Source organism: Sarcophilus harrisii, chromosome 3 (genome assembly GCF_902635505.1).
Source record: "Sarcophilus harrisii chromosome 3, mSarHar1.11, whole genome shotgun sequence".
Taxonomy (NCBI): Eukaryota; Metazoa; Chordata; class Mammalia; order Dasyuromorphia; family Dasyuridae; genus Sarcophilus; species Sarcophilus harrisii.
In genome coordinates this window covers 588584592-588599243 of record NC_045428.1, presented here as the reverse complement: position 1 = coordinate 588599243, position 14652 = coordinate 588584592, and the positions used below count along the sequence as shown (strand labels likewise).

Genomic DNA, 14652 nt, shown 5'->3' with positions numbered 1-14652 from the left:
CTCTGAGACCCCCCAGAGCAGAGAGTGCACTTGGGCAGCGGAGAGGCTGGAGATGGCCAGAGGAGCTCTGCGTGCCGGAATCTTCCTGCAGCTGCTGGCGGCAGGTAAGAGAGACCACCTGTCTTGGACCCTTCCCACCTCAGCCTCGGGTCCCGAGCCCTTGGTCCGACTACCTCTCTCCTCCCCAAAGCCCTGCCACAGACCCCGCCCCAACAGCACTTCTGGCTACTACCGGACAACGTGACAGTCGCCGCAGGAGAAGACGTAGTATTGAAATGTGGCGTCCGAGGCAGACAAGGCCACGTGCAGTGGGTGAAAGATGGCTTCGGGTTGGGCCCCAACCCCGAGATCCCAGGGTTCCCTAGATACCGCATGACGGGCAGCCCTGATAAAGGTGAGTTCCGTTTGGCTCCGGAGCCAGACCAGCGGCTCCCGGGGGCAGTGTCGCGTGGTCCTTTCCCCTTGTCCGACTCTCTGACCACTTGGCCGGGACACTGGAGCATCTTGCATTTCCTTCTCCAGTTCGTTTTACAGATGGGGAAACTGAGGCAAGCAGAGTTAAGTGACTTGCCCGGGGTCACCCAGCTAGGAGGGTCTCAGGAGGAGGAGTCTTCCGGGCTCCAGCCCCCACACTGTGTCACTCAGCTGTGTCCCCACAGGCAGAGGGCTCAGCCAAGAGCCGACCTCACCGAGAACAGACTGAGGAAAACACTTCCCAATAATTCTGGCCACCTGAAGATGGCATCGGGCTCCCACATTCCCCCCTGGGGTCTCCAAGGAGAGCCTGTGCTGCTAGGAGGTGGAGGCTCCCTTTGGGGAGGGGCCTTGGGGCCCTGGGACTGTGTGGGAGCTGAATGTCACCCTACAAATGGGAGGGCCGGCCCCCCAGCCCGGCCCACTGACTCCTGCCCTGTTCCTGGGTCTCCCCAACAGGCGAGTTTCACCTCCACATCTCCAAGTGTGACATTACCGACGATGCGGAGTTCGAATGTCAAGTCAGCCGGTCCGAGAGCAGCCCAGAGCTCATCTCTCCCAGAATCATGGTCACCGTGCTGGGTAGGAGTCTTCCCCTGGGCAGCCCAAGTTCTCAGTGCTCCGTGTACCCTCCCCCAGGGCGAGCCTCCATCCAGCTCCTGGTCTCTGTGAGAACCTCGGGGGTGCACACATCGGTCACCCAGTCTTTCCTTGGGTTGGGGACTTGGCTGTCTAGTCTCGGGGCCACTCTGACTTGGGGTGTGATTCTCAGCTCTCTGACCTATGCCCCCGAGAGCCTGGGAGAAACCTTGGGGGACACATCAGTCACCCAGTCTTGTATCGGGGACTCGGCTGTCTAGTCTCGGGGTCACTCTGACTCTGGGGTGCAATTCTCAACTCTCTAACCTGTGCCCCCATTAGTGCCCCCCAAGGTGATCCAGATGTCGCCAGAGGCTGGGAGCTTGGTGACCTGGGTTGCTGGAGAGGAATATTCAGTCACCTGCACCTCCGGAGAGTCTAAACCAGAAGCCAAGATCATTTTCCATCAGGGTGAGTGGGTGGAGGCGCCCGGAAGTCTATGTCACTTTTGCAGAAACCAATTCGAGGAGATGCTCGAGTGCCAACCACCTTATAGGACTGGGAGGGAGCTCTACAGGGAATCCAAAAGTCATCCTTTCCGCCTCATCTCTGACATCCCCGGACCTTCCTGGCCAAGTCACAAACTCTTAAAAGGCCATGGGTGCCCCCCTTTGTCTCTGGGGGAGCCCCAGTTGGGGGTCCCCATACTGATATAGGAAAGCTCCTCGTCCTCAAGGCTCCCATATTGACTAGACCGTGAGGCCCTGTGGGAGCCCCAGCTCTGGCCCGTTTTCCCTGGTAGGGAAGCTGGGATAAGGCACTGGTGGGAGCAGGGGAAGCAGCCCTTGTGGAGCCGGCAGCCTGGCCCGAGGCAGCGACTCCTGCCTGTTGTTTGCTCCTTGGGGAGCCCCTTGGGCAATGGGAGGCAGGTGGTGGGACAGCTCGCAGTGTGCAGGGGACGTCTGAGGCACTGACAGGGGGGCAGGCACTGGGTGGGCAGGTCTGGCCCAGAAGGATGCCCGAGGAGAGCACCAGGGGGAGGACGCAAGGAAGCCCCATTTGGTGGGAGCATAAATGGGAGCCAGGAGAGGCAGGGCTGTGGGGACGTTCACGGCGGCCACTGATGTGGAGCTAAGGAAGCCGGACCTCCTGCTCTGGGCCCCGGGAGAGCTCCAAGCGTAGCGGCCACGGCTGCATCCAGCCTTTTGTGCCGGGCGGGATTGGAGGGACTAAGAGCAGGGGCCCAAGTGGAGAGGCCTTGGGAGATTCCAGGCCAGGGTCCGAGAATGTCTGCGTCGGCTGGAGGTCTGGGGAGGATGAATCAGCACCATCTTGGGAGGGGTTGTTTGGGGGAGTGCGGGGAGCGGAGACTGGGAGGATGGAAGGGCTGCTTACAAAGGTGGGGAAGGCAGGAAGAAGGCGGTGGGATTGCCAGGCCTGAGTTTGGGTGAGGGTATCTCCCTCCAAGGGCGGGCTACGAAGGAGGGTGCTGTTAATTTGGGGGGACCCAGAAGTGGGACCAAAGACAGAGATAAGCTGTGCATGTGGAATAAGAGAGGGAAAATCTGGGGAGAAGAGGTCCCCCCCCAACTTCTGACCCAGCTCTGTGTGTCTCCTTTCCCACTAACAGACCACTGGGCGGTCCCAGACGTCTTCCCCTATACAAATCCTGGATCCCAGGAGAAATTTGTCACCACGGAGGCCACGGTCAGGTATGGGGTATGGAGCCCCGAGGACCCAGGCTCTTTCCCCCAGTCCTTTCTCTGGGGCCCACCTTGGAGTCCTTCTCTCCCACAGGGTGACTCCCAAGCCTTCTGACAACGGGAAACTCCTGACCTGTGAAGTGAACCACCCAGCCCTGAAGGAGTCCTTGAAATCCTCCTTCACCATGAATATTCTGTGTGAGCCTGGCCTCCAGCCATGGTGGGAAGGGGAGGGGGCCTGGGCCCCTTGGGAGGCCTCCTTAGCCCGGAGGGCCAAGCGTGCTCTTGCCTGGGAGGCCTGAGTGTCAGACTCAGGCCTGGGAAGGGGAGACCAGGGAGGGACGGCCAGGGGTAAGTGCCGGGTCTCTCTGAAGGCCGCCAGGCCTGAGGAGAGGCTCCTTGCTGAGTCCCCTGGGGGTCCCCTCTCCCCAGTCCCCCCCGGCCCTCCCGTCATCGAGTGGCCTGGCCAGATGGAGGGGAAAGCCAAAGCTGGAGAGGACCTGGAGCTGCCCTGCGTGTCACGAGGGGGAAACCCTCTGGCCACCCTGCAGTGGCTGAAGGTGAAGGGGGACCTACGGAGGCAGGGGCTCGGAAATCTGGGCCTTGGGTTTTGGGCCCCCTGCTCACTTTTTCTGTGTCATCCCAAGAATGGAAAGGTGATCTCCACGGTCTGGGAGACGGACCACAAGCAGGCCCTGGCCCGAAGCATCCTGCCCCTGACCATCCAGCCGGAGGATAACGGGGCGCAGCTCAGCTGCGAAGCCCAGAACAGTGTGTCCCCCGGGGCTCAGCAGCACGTCATCACGCTGCGCGTCACCTGTGAGGATCCGGGGGCTGCCCCTGCCCCGCTCCCTCCCGCCGAGTCCCCCCGGAGTCGCGCCTCTCAGCGGCCCGGCCCCCTCTCTGCCTCCCTCCTCCACAGTTCCCCCGGCAAGGGGGCAGAGCTCGGGGAACAACCCTCGGAGACCCTCGGACCCCCATCTGAGGAGGGAGCAGACACAGCTTCCTCCCAGTGAGAGGGAGGAACGTCCCCACCCTCCCCGGTCCTACGGTTTGTACAGGCCGGGGCCAGCCCTTTCTCCCAGGGGGAAGGGACCCCCAGGGCGGGGGAGGTGGGGCAGCAGGGGGCCCAAGGGGGGCCGGGGGTCCCAAGGGAGAAGTCTTGGCCCTGGGTGCCCGGGGAAGCCCCCCAGCTCTGGTGCATTAAGTCCCTCTCCCCGCATTCCCCCAGCTCTATCATCCTGGGCTCCCCGAGCCTGGAAGAAACAAGCAAACCCTTTCCCCTTCCACCCGCCCAGAACCGGGCAGTCCTGGCGCGGTGGCTGGGTGGGGGCGAGGGCGGTCACAGAGGGGAGGCTAGGGAAGCGGGCGGGGGGAGCAGCCAGGGGCTGGCCCAGCCTACAAGGGGGGAGGGGGGGGAGGGAGGGGAGGGAGGGCCCGGGGTGGGAGGGGCGAGCAGCCAGGGGCGGGGGGGGAACCAGGGGGGAGGGGCCCAACTCCGAGGCTCCGCCTCCATCCTCAGGGCCCGTTTGGGGGAGGCCAGAAATACCAGGGGGCCAACCCTTCGGCCCCGAGGGCTTTGCCAAGGAGACCCTCAAGAAGTCGGTCACACTGAACGTGAAATGTACGTCCCCCAGGGCTTTAGGAGAACGTCCCCCTCGGGCCGCTGCCAGGCTGGGCGCCGGGAGCAACAAAGCAAGAGACCAGGCCGGGGGGCTTGTGCTCGGGGCCGAGGGGCCACAGAATAAGCCCCGGGGCCGCGGGAGCAGGGACCCACCGACAGGGAAAGGCGCCCTGAGAACGGGCCCGGGGGGGCCGGGGAGCGAGGGGGTCCGGGGCCATCGGGGTCCCTTTTCCGAGCACGTGCCGAACGGCTGGGGGAAAGCCGGGCGGGCAAAGGGAGTAGGAAGGGGATAGGAGCCAGACGGTTCTAGAGTCCGGCCTGGGACTGAGGAGCATGCATTCCAGGGCGGGGAAGAGAGAGCTGGGAGCGGGAGGTGTTTCCGTGTCCAGGCCATTCCCCGGTTTGCCCCACCCCAGGCCAGCAAGGAAGAGGGAAAAGGCTGCCCTCCCCCCTCCTGACCCCCTCCTGACCCCACCAGATCCTATCCAGAAGCTCTGGATCGAGACTTTTCCCCCAGGAGACAGCTTCCGAGCCGGAAACCAGGTTCGGCTCCTGTGTCTGGCCATCGGGGGCAATCCGGATCCTTCCCTCTCGTGGTGCAAGGTGGGCGCCGGGGCCTCGGGGTCAGGGAAGGGTCTGGGGGGCCCTGCCCTGGGGGCGTGTCCGCAGGGCGGGGCCTGTCGCTGTGTGTGGGCGGAACCTGTCACTGTGGGGGCGGGGCCTGTCCCTACGTGGGGGGCCGGTGTGGGAGGAGCTGGAAGGAGGTTCTGGAAACACTGGGGATCCCGAGTCTCCTCTGAAGTGTCAGGGAGAGAACTGCCTAAAGGGGGGGAGGGTCCGAGCCCAGAACAGCTTCGGAAGGAAGGGAGGGGGGAGGGGCAAGTGTGGGTCTCCTGGGAGAGGAGGGGCAGCAGGAGGTCTTAGCCCGGGACCCTGGGTGGGAACGCTCGGCAGGACAAGAAGCTAGTGGTGGAGACCAGGCCGGGCGCGGAGCGGAGGCCCAGGAGTGCGGTGGAGAAGTCGGGGAGCACCCTGTCCAGAGAGCTGGTGCTGAGGCTGGACCCCAGCGACAACCAGGCCGTCTACACCTGCAAGACCACTTCCAACTGCAAGGCCCCGGGGGACCCGGCCACCGCCTCCGAGGTTCCCCTGCAGTGGAGCCCCGCGGGAGGCCCCCCGGGGCGGCCCGAACGGGGGTGGGGCCCAGGGGGGGCCCCGGGGAGGGCACTGGCTGCAAGTTCCTGGGAAATTCTCTTTTGGGGAAACTTGGGACAGACCGAGAACCACTGAACCCCCCCCTCGTTATTGCAGTCCCTCCCACTGGAATTTGGAACGCCCATTCGGACCGGGGACCCTTGAACCTCACTTGTGTCAGCCTCAGTAGTAACCCCCCAGTCAACCTGTCCTGGGAAAAGGAAGGGGAGAGGGGGTCATCCCCCCGCCTCCACCCCCGGGAAGGCCGCCCTGTCTGCCCCAAAGGGCCCAGGGTTTCCCCGGCCCTCAAACCCCACCCTCACAGCCCTAAGCCCCCCCCCCACAGCCCCCCCGCCCCCCCCTCCCCACCCCCCCCCCCCCCCCCCCCCTCCCCTTTTTTTTTCCCCCCCCGGGTTTTAGAGGGGTTAAAGGTAAAGGTGGGAAATTTTTTTTTTTTAGGGTCCCCTTTTGGGGAATTTGGGGGGGTTTAAACCCCCCCCTTTAAATTGGGGTTTTTTTTGGGGCTAGCCCCCTAGTCCCCGGAAGTGGGTTTTTTGGGGGGGGGGGGGAAATTTGTTTGGGTTTTTTTGGGGTTTAGGTGGTTTAAGGGGTTTTTTTTTTTGGGGGTTTTTTGTTTTTTTTTAAAAGGGGTGTGAGATCCCCCAAGTAGGTTTTGTTTGGAAATGGTTTGGTGGTTTTTAAAGGTGGGGGTCCCCCCTTTTTTTCCCTGTTTCCCCCCAGGTTTTGGGGGGGGCTTCCCTAGCCCCCCCCCGGGAAAGGGGGTTGGCCCCCTCCCCGGTCCCCGGCCCCGGGTTCGCCCCCCCGGGGGGGGCCCCCCCCGGGGTTTTCCCCTTTCCCGGGGGGGCCCCGGGGGGGGGGGGGGGGTTTTTAGGGGGGAAGGGTGGAGGCGGGGGGGACGGGGCCCCGGCCCGGGGTTTTTCAGGGGGCCGGGGGGCTAGGGGGAATTTTGCCGGGGTGGGGGGGGCGGGGGGGGGTGGTTTTTCCCCGGGGGGCCCCCTTTTGGGCCCTTTTGGGGGGGGGGCGGGGAAGGGTCCCGGGGGCCCCGGGGAAGGGGTTCCCCGGGGTTTTTAAGGTTTTTTAATGGGTGGGGGGGGGGGGGGGTTGGGAAGGGGGGGGGTTTTGGGGGGCTTTTTCCCAAAAGGGGGTGAGGGGGGGGGCCAAAGGGGGGGGGAGGGGGTTTTTGGGGTTTGGGGGGGAGGGGTTTTGGGCAAATTTGGGGAAAAGGGGGGGGCTTTGGGTGGGTTGCGGAGGGGGTGGGTTTTGGGAGGGGAGGGTTTCCCCGGGGTTTGGGGTGGGTTTTTTTGGAGGCCCCCTTTTTTCCCGGGGAAAGGGGGGGGTGGGGGGCCCCTTTTTTAGGCCCCCCTTTTAAAGGGGGGGGGGAAAAGGGGGGCGGGGGGGCCCCCCCTCCCGAGCCCCCGGGGCCAGGGCCCGGGGGGGCCCCCGGGGGGTTGAGCCCAGTTTTGGGGGGCCCCCGGGGGGGGGGAAATTTCCCCCAAGGGCCCCCCTGGGGCCCCTGGAGGGAAGGGTCGAAAGCCCCTTTTTGGGGGTTTGGCAGGGTCCCCCGGGGGGGAGCCCCCCCTTTTTGGGAATTTTTGCTTTGGGGAAAGGGGGAGTTTTGGGGTTTTTTTAAAAGGGGGCCCGGGTTTCCCGGGGGGTTTTTTTTGGGTGGGTGGGGGGGGGGAAGGGGTGGGGTTTGGGGGAACCTTTAGTGGGGCGGGGGAAATTGGTTTCTGGGGGTTTTTTTGGAAGGGTTTGGGGAAGGGAGGGGGGTTTTAAGAAAGTTGGGGGTTTTTGGGGGAAAACTGGTTTTCCCGGCGGGGGGGACGGCCCAGGGAAATTTGGTTTTAAAAAAGTTTTGGGGTGTTTTGAGGGTTGGGGAGCCCCGATAGGGCCCCCCATTGGGTCCCCCCAGGGAAAAGGGGGAGTTTTGGGGGGTGGGCCCAAAACCCCCAAACCCCGGGGCCCCCCCCCGTTCCCAAAAAGGGCCCGCCCCCAAAGGGGGCCGGAATTTCCGCCCCCGGCCGGGGCCCCTTTCCGGGTCATGGGGGAAACCTCCCAAACCCCCCAGGCCCCAAAGGGGCCCCCTCCCCGCAGGCCCGGGCGGGCCTTCCCCAAGGCCCCACCTGGAAGGGGTTCCCCTTTAAATCCCCGCCCCCCCGGGCCCCCCCCTTCCAGCCCCCCCCCCCCCCCCCCCCCCGTTTTTTTCCCCCCTTTTCCCCCCTTCCCCCTTTGGGTCCACGAAAGGGGGGCCCGGGCCCCCCCCTTACCTGCCCCCCCCCCTATTTTCCCCAACAAAAGGGGGTTTTGGGGCCCCCGAGGGGGGCCCCCATTTCCCCCCAGGCCCGGGAGCCCCCGGGGGGACCCGGGGGGGTGGGGGCCCCCCTCCCCCCCCAACCCCAGAAGGGGGGGGGGGCCCCCCCCCGTCCCGGGCCCTTTAAAATTTACCCGGGGGTCCGGGTTTGGGAACCCTTCGGGGCCCACCGGGTTGGGGCCCGGTGTTTGAAGGAGGGGGTAATTCCCCCACCCCTTTTGGGAATTTACCTTGGGGCCCCAAAGTGTTTTCCCCCCCAAAGGGGGGGAAGGGGAAAATTTGGGGGAAAGGTCCCCTCCTTTTTGGCAAACCACCCTTTGGGGAGGGCTCCCCCAACCCCGGGGGGGCCCGGGTTGTGGCGGGGAAAAGGGGTGGGTAGGCCGGGGGGGAAGGGGGGGAAGCTTTCTGTGCCACCCGCCCTCCCCCCGGGTGGGGACCCCAGGGCGGGGTTTAAGGGTTCCCTGGGGGGGCGAATTCCACCGAGGGGGGGGGGGGGGGGAAGGGGGCTAGGGCCACCCCCCCCCCAAACCCCGGGGGGGCCTTTGGCCCGGGCAGTTAGGGGGGCCCCCGGGAAAGGCCCAGGTTAAAACCCCCTTTATTAAAAATTTTTTCCCAAAGGGCCCCAAAGGGGGGGAAGGGCCCTCCCGGGGCCCCCGGTTGCCCAAAGGGAGGGGGGAGGTGAGGGGCCGCCCCAAAGGGGAAAAAAAAAACCCTAAAGAAACCCGGGCCCTTTCCCAAAAGGGGAAAGGTCCCCGGGGAAAATTTTCCCACTGGAAAAGGGGATCCCCTTTCTTGCTCCCTAAAAGGGGGGAGGGACCCCCCTTTTTTCCAAACCCGGGCCAAACCCCTTTTTCCCCAAAAACCCAAAAAGCTCCCCAAAGTGTCCGGGGAATTTAGGGAGTCCTTGGGAGGAGCAGGAACGATAGTTCTCAGGCCTCGGGCCCCCAGGGAAGGGGGAAGGAACCAGGTACACAACAACCCTGGGAAGTGAGTGCTCTCGGGATCTCCATTTTCCACCAAGATGGCAAAAAGGCTCAGGACCCGGCTTTGTGAGGGAAGGGTCTCCAGCGTGAAGGCTTGCCAAGGGGAAGTGACTTTCTGCTTGGCTCCAGAGCGAGGGGAACTAGGGGTGGGGTAATGCTAGGAAGATTCCAGCCTCCCAGAAATAAAGGACTCCAAAGCCAACCCGTCCAAAGCACGGGCTCTCTTTCCCAGGAGATGCTGGGTATCGATCAGCTGTGCTGCCCAGGGAGTTGCTGTCTGGATGTTGGTCAGGCTGGTAGTCCCTGAACTCTCTTCCAGCTCTGAGGGAAGAGAGGGAAGGAAGGAGGAGATGAGGGGAGACCCCGAGAGAACACACGCCTACTGGCTCACCAAGACCCCGGGGGGAGCCCTAGCACTGCTTCTGAAGTCTAGGAGAGAAAGAAGGGACGGGGAAAGGGCCTGCCAGGTGGAATACAACCAAAATTAATAAAAAATGAGAAAAAGAAGTTGGCTATCAGTTCTGCTTTAGCGATTAATAGGAATTGTGCTATAGGCTCCATTCAGAGACTCTTCATCTAGGCTTGGCTGGGAGAGGGTGAACATGGCTAGCCAGGGTGAGAAGGGTGTCCTGCCATCTTGGAGTCAACCCATTTCCTTTTTCTAGGCCTTGAAGACTCCTCTGAGAAGACGGAAGACCAGATCCCTATAGAATCTGGTGAGGTCTTCCTGGAACCATCTCCATTATTCCTCTACCTAGGAAAGAAGTGTGTCTTACTATCGCCCTACTTAGCTCCTTTCCATAACCTACCTGCTCCCTCCATGTGGCCCCATCCACATCTCCTTTAGTTTCCTGACATTCCTGGACCTGTCAGCTCAACTGCCTTTACTTCTCTCCTTTATTATCCTTTCAGAAGCCCTTCCACACGCTTCTTTCCTTCTCTATCAAATTCAATTCATCATATATTTACAGCCTCGGTACCCAATTCTGAACAAGGCACTGGGAGAAAAACAGAGAAAGTTACAGGATAGGGCTCTTGCTTTTAGATACCTTCCTCTCCTGTTGAGAAGATAAGATTTATAGGTACATGAAGTAATCTGCAAATACTGCAAAATATTGTATATTATAATCCAATGTTAAATGAAATCTGTACTTCAGAGAGACGGGCGGCCGTAATGGAGCGAGCCCTGGGCCAGAATCAGGAACCTGGCGTTTAAATCTGGTCTCTGATATTTATTAGCTGTGCGACTCCGAGCAAGTCATTTTACCTCTGTTTTCCTCGTTTCCTCTTCCGTAAAATGGAGACAATAATAGCATCTAACTCCTGGGGTTGTTGTGAGGATAAAGGGACATGTTTGTAATGCACTTTGCAATCCTTAAATAGTTATACAGAATGTTAGTTGTTATATTACATTACAATATTATTAAATTATTACATACATTATTATTACATTACATTATATTACATATTACATTATTATTACATATTACTAGTCATTACAGCCTCTACTACTGCTAGTAAGTATTTGGGGCAATCATAAAAGAAGTGAGCTTTGAGCAGGGCTTTGAAAACTCATTAATATTTGCCTAGAGGAGGACATTTCAGAAACAAGGAAGAGCCATTCCCCCAATCGGAGTAGAGGTGTGTGATGGGCGGTGATGGGAGATAGGATTAGAAAGGAAGGCTTTGGGGCTGAATCAGGAAGGGCTTTGAACGTCCAGTAGAGGTCTCCTTGGTCCAGCTCACAGTGGGAGTTGTTGCCAGTTTCTGATCAGGGAGAACAGGATTATCATAGATTTAGCCGTGGACAGGATTTTATAGTCCATCAAGCCTAATTCTTCCATTTTCCAGATTAGGGAACCGAGGCTTCAGAGGCTAAATGATTTGCTCCAGGTCACCCAGATGGCATGGCTGGAATTTGAACTTGGTTATCTGATGCCAGATCCAGCCCTCTTGGCAGTCAGGCCTTGGCAGATAAATATTCTGGCCTCCTCACTGCTCCTTGGACAAACAATCCATCACTTCACTAGCTGTCTGTTCAAAGTCAATACTCTTTCCTAGCTTCCTTAAAGCAGACAGTTCAAATTTCACCTCTTTGGGGGTCCTCCACCCCATTTCCGCTTCCCCCGGAGCCAGGGCCTCCCCTCTGGGAGCGCCAGGGCCTCTCCTCTGAGAGCACTAGGGCCTTCCCTCTGAGATGGCCAGGCCCCCCCCCCTCTGGGATCGCCAGGGCCCCCCCCAGGATCTCCTGGGCCCCCCCCGAGATGGCCAGGGCCCCCCCTCTGAGAGCACCAGGACCCCCCCTCTCTGAGATGGCCTCTCATCTGGCCCTCTTGTATACCTTGTCTGTACACAGTGGTTTAACGCTGAGATTGCAAGCTCACTGAGGGATGGTTTGCCTTTATAACTCCAATAGCTCCTAAGTGCTTGTTGACGGACTAACACTAAATGAATGATTGGATGCAAATAGATTAAGATTGAATTAAATATCAATGCACAGGATATACTAGTGAGAGAAAAGCTGGGTAGTTAGACCCTTTAGGAGGCGATGGAGGTAAGGCAGGTAGGTGAGAGAGAACGGGAATTTGCTCTCAGGGGATGGAGAAAATAGAGGAAAATTCTCTGAAGATTCCCATGTTTCTGTCCCCAGAATTCCCTGGGTGGTTCCTGCTCCCCATACTCTTTGCCCTAGGAGTTCTGCTACTGCTGTCCAATGTTTCCTGCATAGGATACGTGCTCTGGAGGCAGAAACATCGTGGGCTTCCCTCAGAGGGTAAGGGCATCTGCCAGGGGAACAAAGGAGGAGAGCAGGAGGCGGGCAGTGGTACCCTGCATGCCAAGGGAAGAGCTGGCCTGATTCCCCAGCACCCAGTGGGGACCCCCCACATGGGTTGACCTTAACTGCTGTACTCTCATTCTGCCCTCAGGAACCAAAGAGGAAAAGTCCGAGGAAGGGTGAGGAGGCGAGGACTGATGGGGTGGAAGGGAGGACTGATGGGGTGGAAGAGAGGACTGATGGGATGGAAGGGAAGACTGATGGGGTGGATGGGAGGACTGATGGGGTAGAAGGGAGGAATAGGAGGGAGGTGGGGAGGAGGGCGGGGAGGAAGCAGGAGACATAGCTCTGTTCTCTGCGGAGACAGGAGCTGATGGGCAGACTCCTGTCCCCGGCCAGGTCAGAGACGAGAACTGGAAATGAATATGAAGAGAGCCAATGGAGTGGCCGGCGCACCCCAAGCACCGCGGTGAGAACTCGAGCTGGAGAGGAGAGTTCCGAGGAGCTGGGTCCTTTACTTTGATAATAATAGCTGGTATCTGTTTGTAGAGAGCTTTAAGTTTGATGAAGCACTTAAAAATGTGATCTTATTTGATCCCCACAACAACTGGGAGAGGTGGATGCTATTATTTTCCCTTTTTTACATATGGGGAAACTGAGGCAAAATATCTGAGACCAGATTTTAACTCCAGGTTCCTGATTCCAGTCCAGGGCTCACTCCACTGCAGCCATTTGGCTATCTGAAATATAGTTTTAGGGGCAGCTAGGTGGCGCTAAAGTCACCAGCCCTGAAGTCAGGAGGCCCCAAGTTCAAATCTAGCCTCAGACACTCAACAGTTCCTGGCTGTGTGACCCTGGGCAAGTCACTTAACCCCAGTTGCCTCGGGGATATATATATATATATATATATATATATATATATATATATATATATATATATATACACATAGAGAGAGAGAGAGAGAGCGCGATTTCATTTAACATTGGATGATAATGCACTTTGATTTGCAATACTTGCAAATTACTTCATGTACCTGTAAATCTTCTCAACACAACAGTAAGGTATTAAAGGGAACTGACTGGCTCAGGGTCACCCAGCTGGCTTAGAATTCTGCTCTTCTGAGACCAGAGCCAGCTCTTTTTCCTGCTCCCCAGTTGCCTCTATGATTTGAACAGGTTTAGGAAAGTCCCCTGTGCTCCTGAATGATTTTCCCCAATCCGTGTGTCCCTGTGCCTGGAATTCTGTTATGGGGGGGAGGGAGGGGTAAAGTTCTCTGTTCTAGCCCTTTTAAAAAGCAAATAGTTATGTCTTGAAAGGAGTCAAGATCTTCCAGGGGCTGAATTTTCCGGACCTTTTCCTGGACAGGAATGAGAGCGTTGGATACAGGGGGTGGGGATGAGAGGGGAAATGGTTGGCCTTGCTTCACGTATTCAGGCGGGTGCGACTGAAGGGGGTGGGATGGGGAAGGGGTTCTACAGGTCCCAAGTACAAAGTGGAGAGGGGAGAGCTTTCTTTCTTTCGGACTCCCTGGTTCTGACTATGGATGATGAGTGATTTGAGGGTTTTTTGGGGGGTGGACAGGAGAGTTCAGCAGAGATGGAACCCTATTACCATTCTATGAGGGACTTTAGTCCCCAGCTTCCCCCAACACCTGAAGAGGAACCTCAATATCGAGGTAAGTTTAGCCCCCAATTCTTCCCTTCCCCCCTACCTATTTCCTCCAGTCCTTTAAAGATGAAAATACCCTTCCAGGTCAGGGCCTGGAATCTAACCAGCCGACTCCCCTGACTTCTACCCTTCTTGTAGGCTTTTGGGGTCACGAATATGAGGAGGTGGCAGGCCCCGGGCCTGTTTATGATGAAGTTGAGAGGCTGTACCCCCTGTCTGGTGCCTGGGAACCTCCCTACCAAGGAACCCAAATGGTGAGGATGCTAAGGGCCCCTCTGTGGCCTCTGCTTCTCCGCCAGGCCCATGGGGAGCTCACTCTGGCAAATCTTCTTGTCCTTGTGCTCCCCCCTTGCCATGATCCATTTCTCCTTTTTCTCTTCTCTCTGTTTCCCAGGGAACTTATCAGTATGGAGAATGGCCCCACGGAACACAAGCAGCACCAGCGGAGCCAGGAAGGATTTATGACCTGGTGTCTGAGGACCTGCCTGGGGCAGGGGACAATTACCTGCCCTTCCACCTCAGAGGGGAGTTGGTCTAAGGCCCGAGAACTTGAAGCTGTTAGTGCTGCCCTCCAATTGACTCTCAAGATAGCGATCGATGCTTCTGGCCAGTAGGCGTGTCTGAAACAGCCCATGGTCCTGCCACTTTGCAAACAGGCTAAGCTTGTCCAATAAATAAAGTATACCAGGATATGGCTCGGAGAGATTTCCTAAGCAATCCGAGAGGGAAGGCGAGCTCTCACAGAGGGGTGGGTGCTCCCCGGTTTTCTCTGATCCCACGCCAATCCCCCCAAACCCAGAATCAGGGCACCAGAGTACAGCTTCCTCCGCCATCCGGCACCTTCCAAAGGGAGGGGGTCTCCTGCTGAGTCCTTAGCTTGGGGTCCATCCTTAGCTCGGTGCCCACCTGAAGCGGCGTCTCCCCTTCCAGAAAAAACCTGGCCAACCCTAGAGTGTTTGCCATCTCTCTTCCGGGCCAGGATGCTCCTCCTGAACTCCCCTTTCCCATCAGCCCTGGCCCCCAACTACAGTACTTTTGTCCCCATCACCCCTATTCTACCCGACTAGAAAGCTTGGAGTGATTCCCTCTTTTCTCTACTTCCTGCTACTCCGGGGGGTGGGGTCCTAGAAAGGCCTCCCTACCTTTAGGTGTAATAAGCAGAGGCAGGGAGACTGAATTCAAATCCAGACTCTGGCACTTAGTAGTTGTGACACATAAGAGCCATTTGATGCTCTATCAAGTGGGAATAATAACGGTCACGTCCCAGGAGTATTTTGAGTATCAAAAGAAGATGCTATGTGAATGGGGAGAGTAAGGA

The 14652-nt window shown here is 58.8% G+C and overlaps 1 protein-coding gene across 1 annotated transcript; it reads left to right on the top strand.

Moving 5' to 3' along the window:
- On the top strand, positions 1-14018 carry NPHS1 (NPHS1 adhesion molecule, nephrin). Its single transcript, XM_031961590.1, has 20 exons — positions 1-104; positions 191-394; positions 934-1056; positions 1396-1524; positions 2684-2765; positions 2851-2954; positions 3189-3316; positions 3404-3768; positions 3988-4082; positions 4279-4380; positions 4859-4983; positions 5335-5551; positions 5692-5838; positions 9513-9605; positions 11540-11662; positions 11817-11844; positions 12065-12134; positions 13248-13341; positions 13473-13588; positions 13729-14018. Exons 1-20 carry the CDS (start codon positions 53-55, stop codon positions 13870-13872), a joined length of 2541 nt encoding a protein of 846 aa, XP_031817450.1. The 5' UTR covers positions 1-52; the 3' UTR covers positions 13873-14018.
- The last annotated feature ends 634 nt before the right edge of the window (positions 14019-14652 follow it).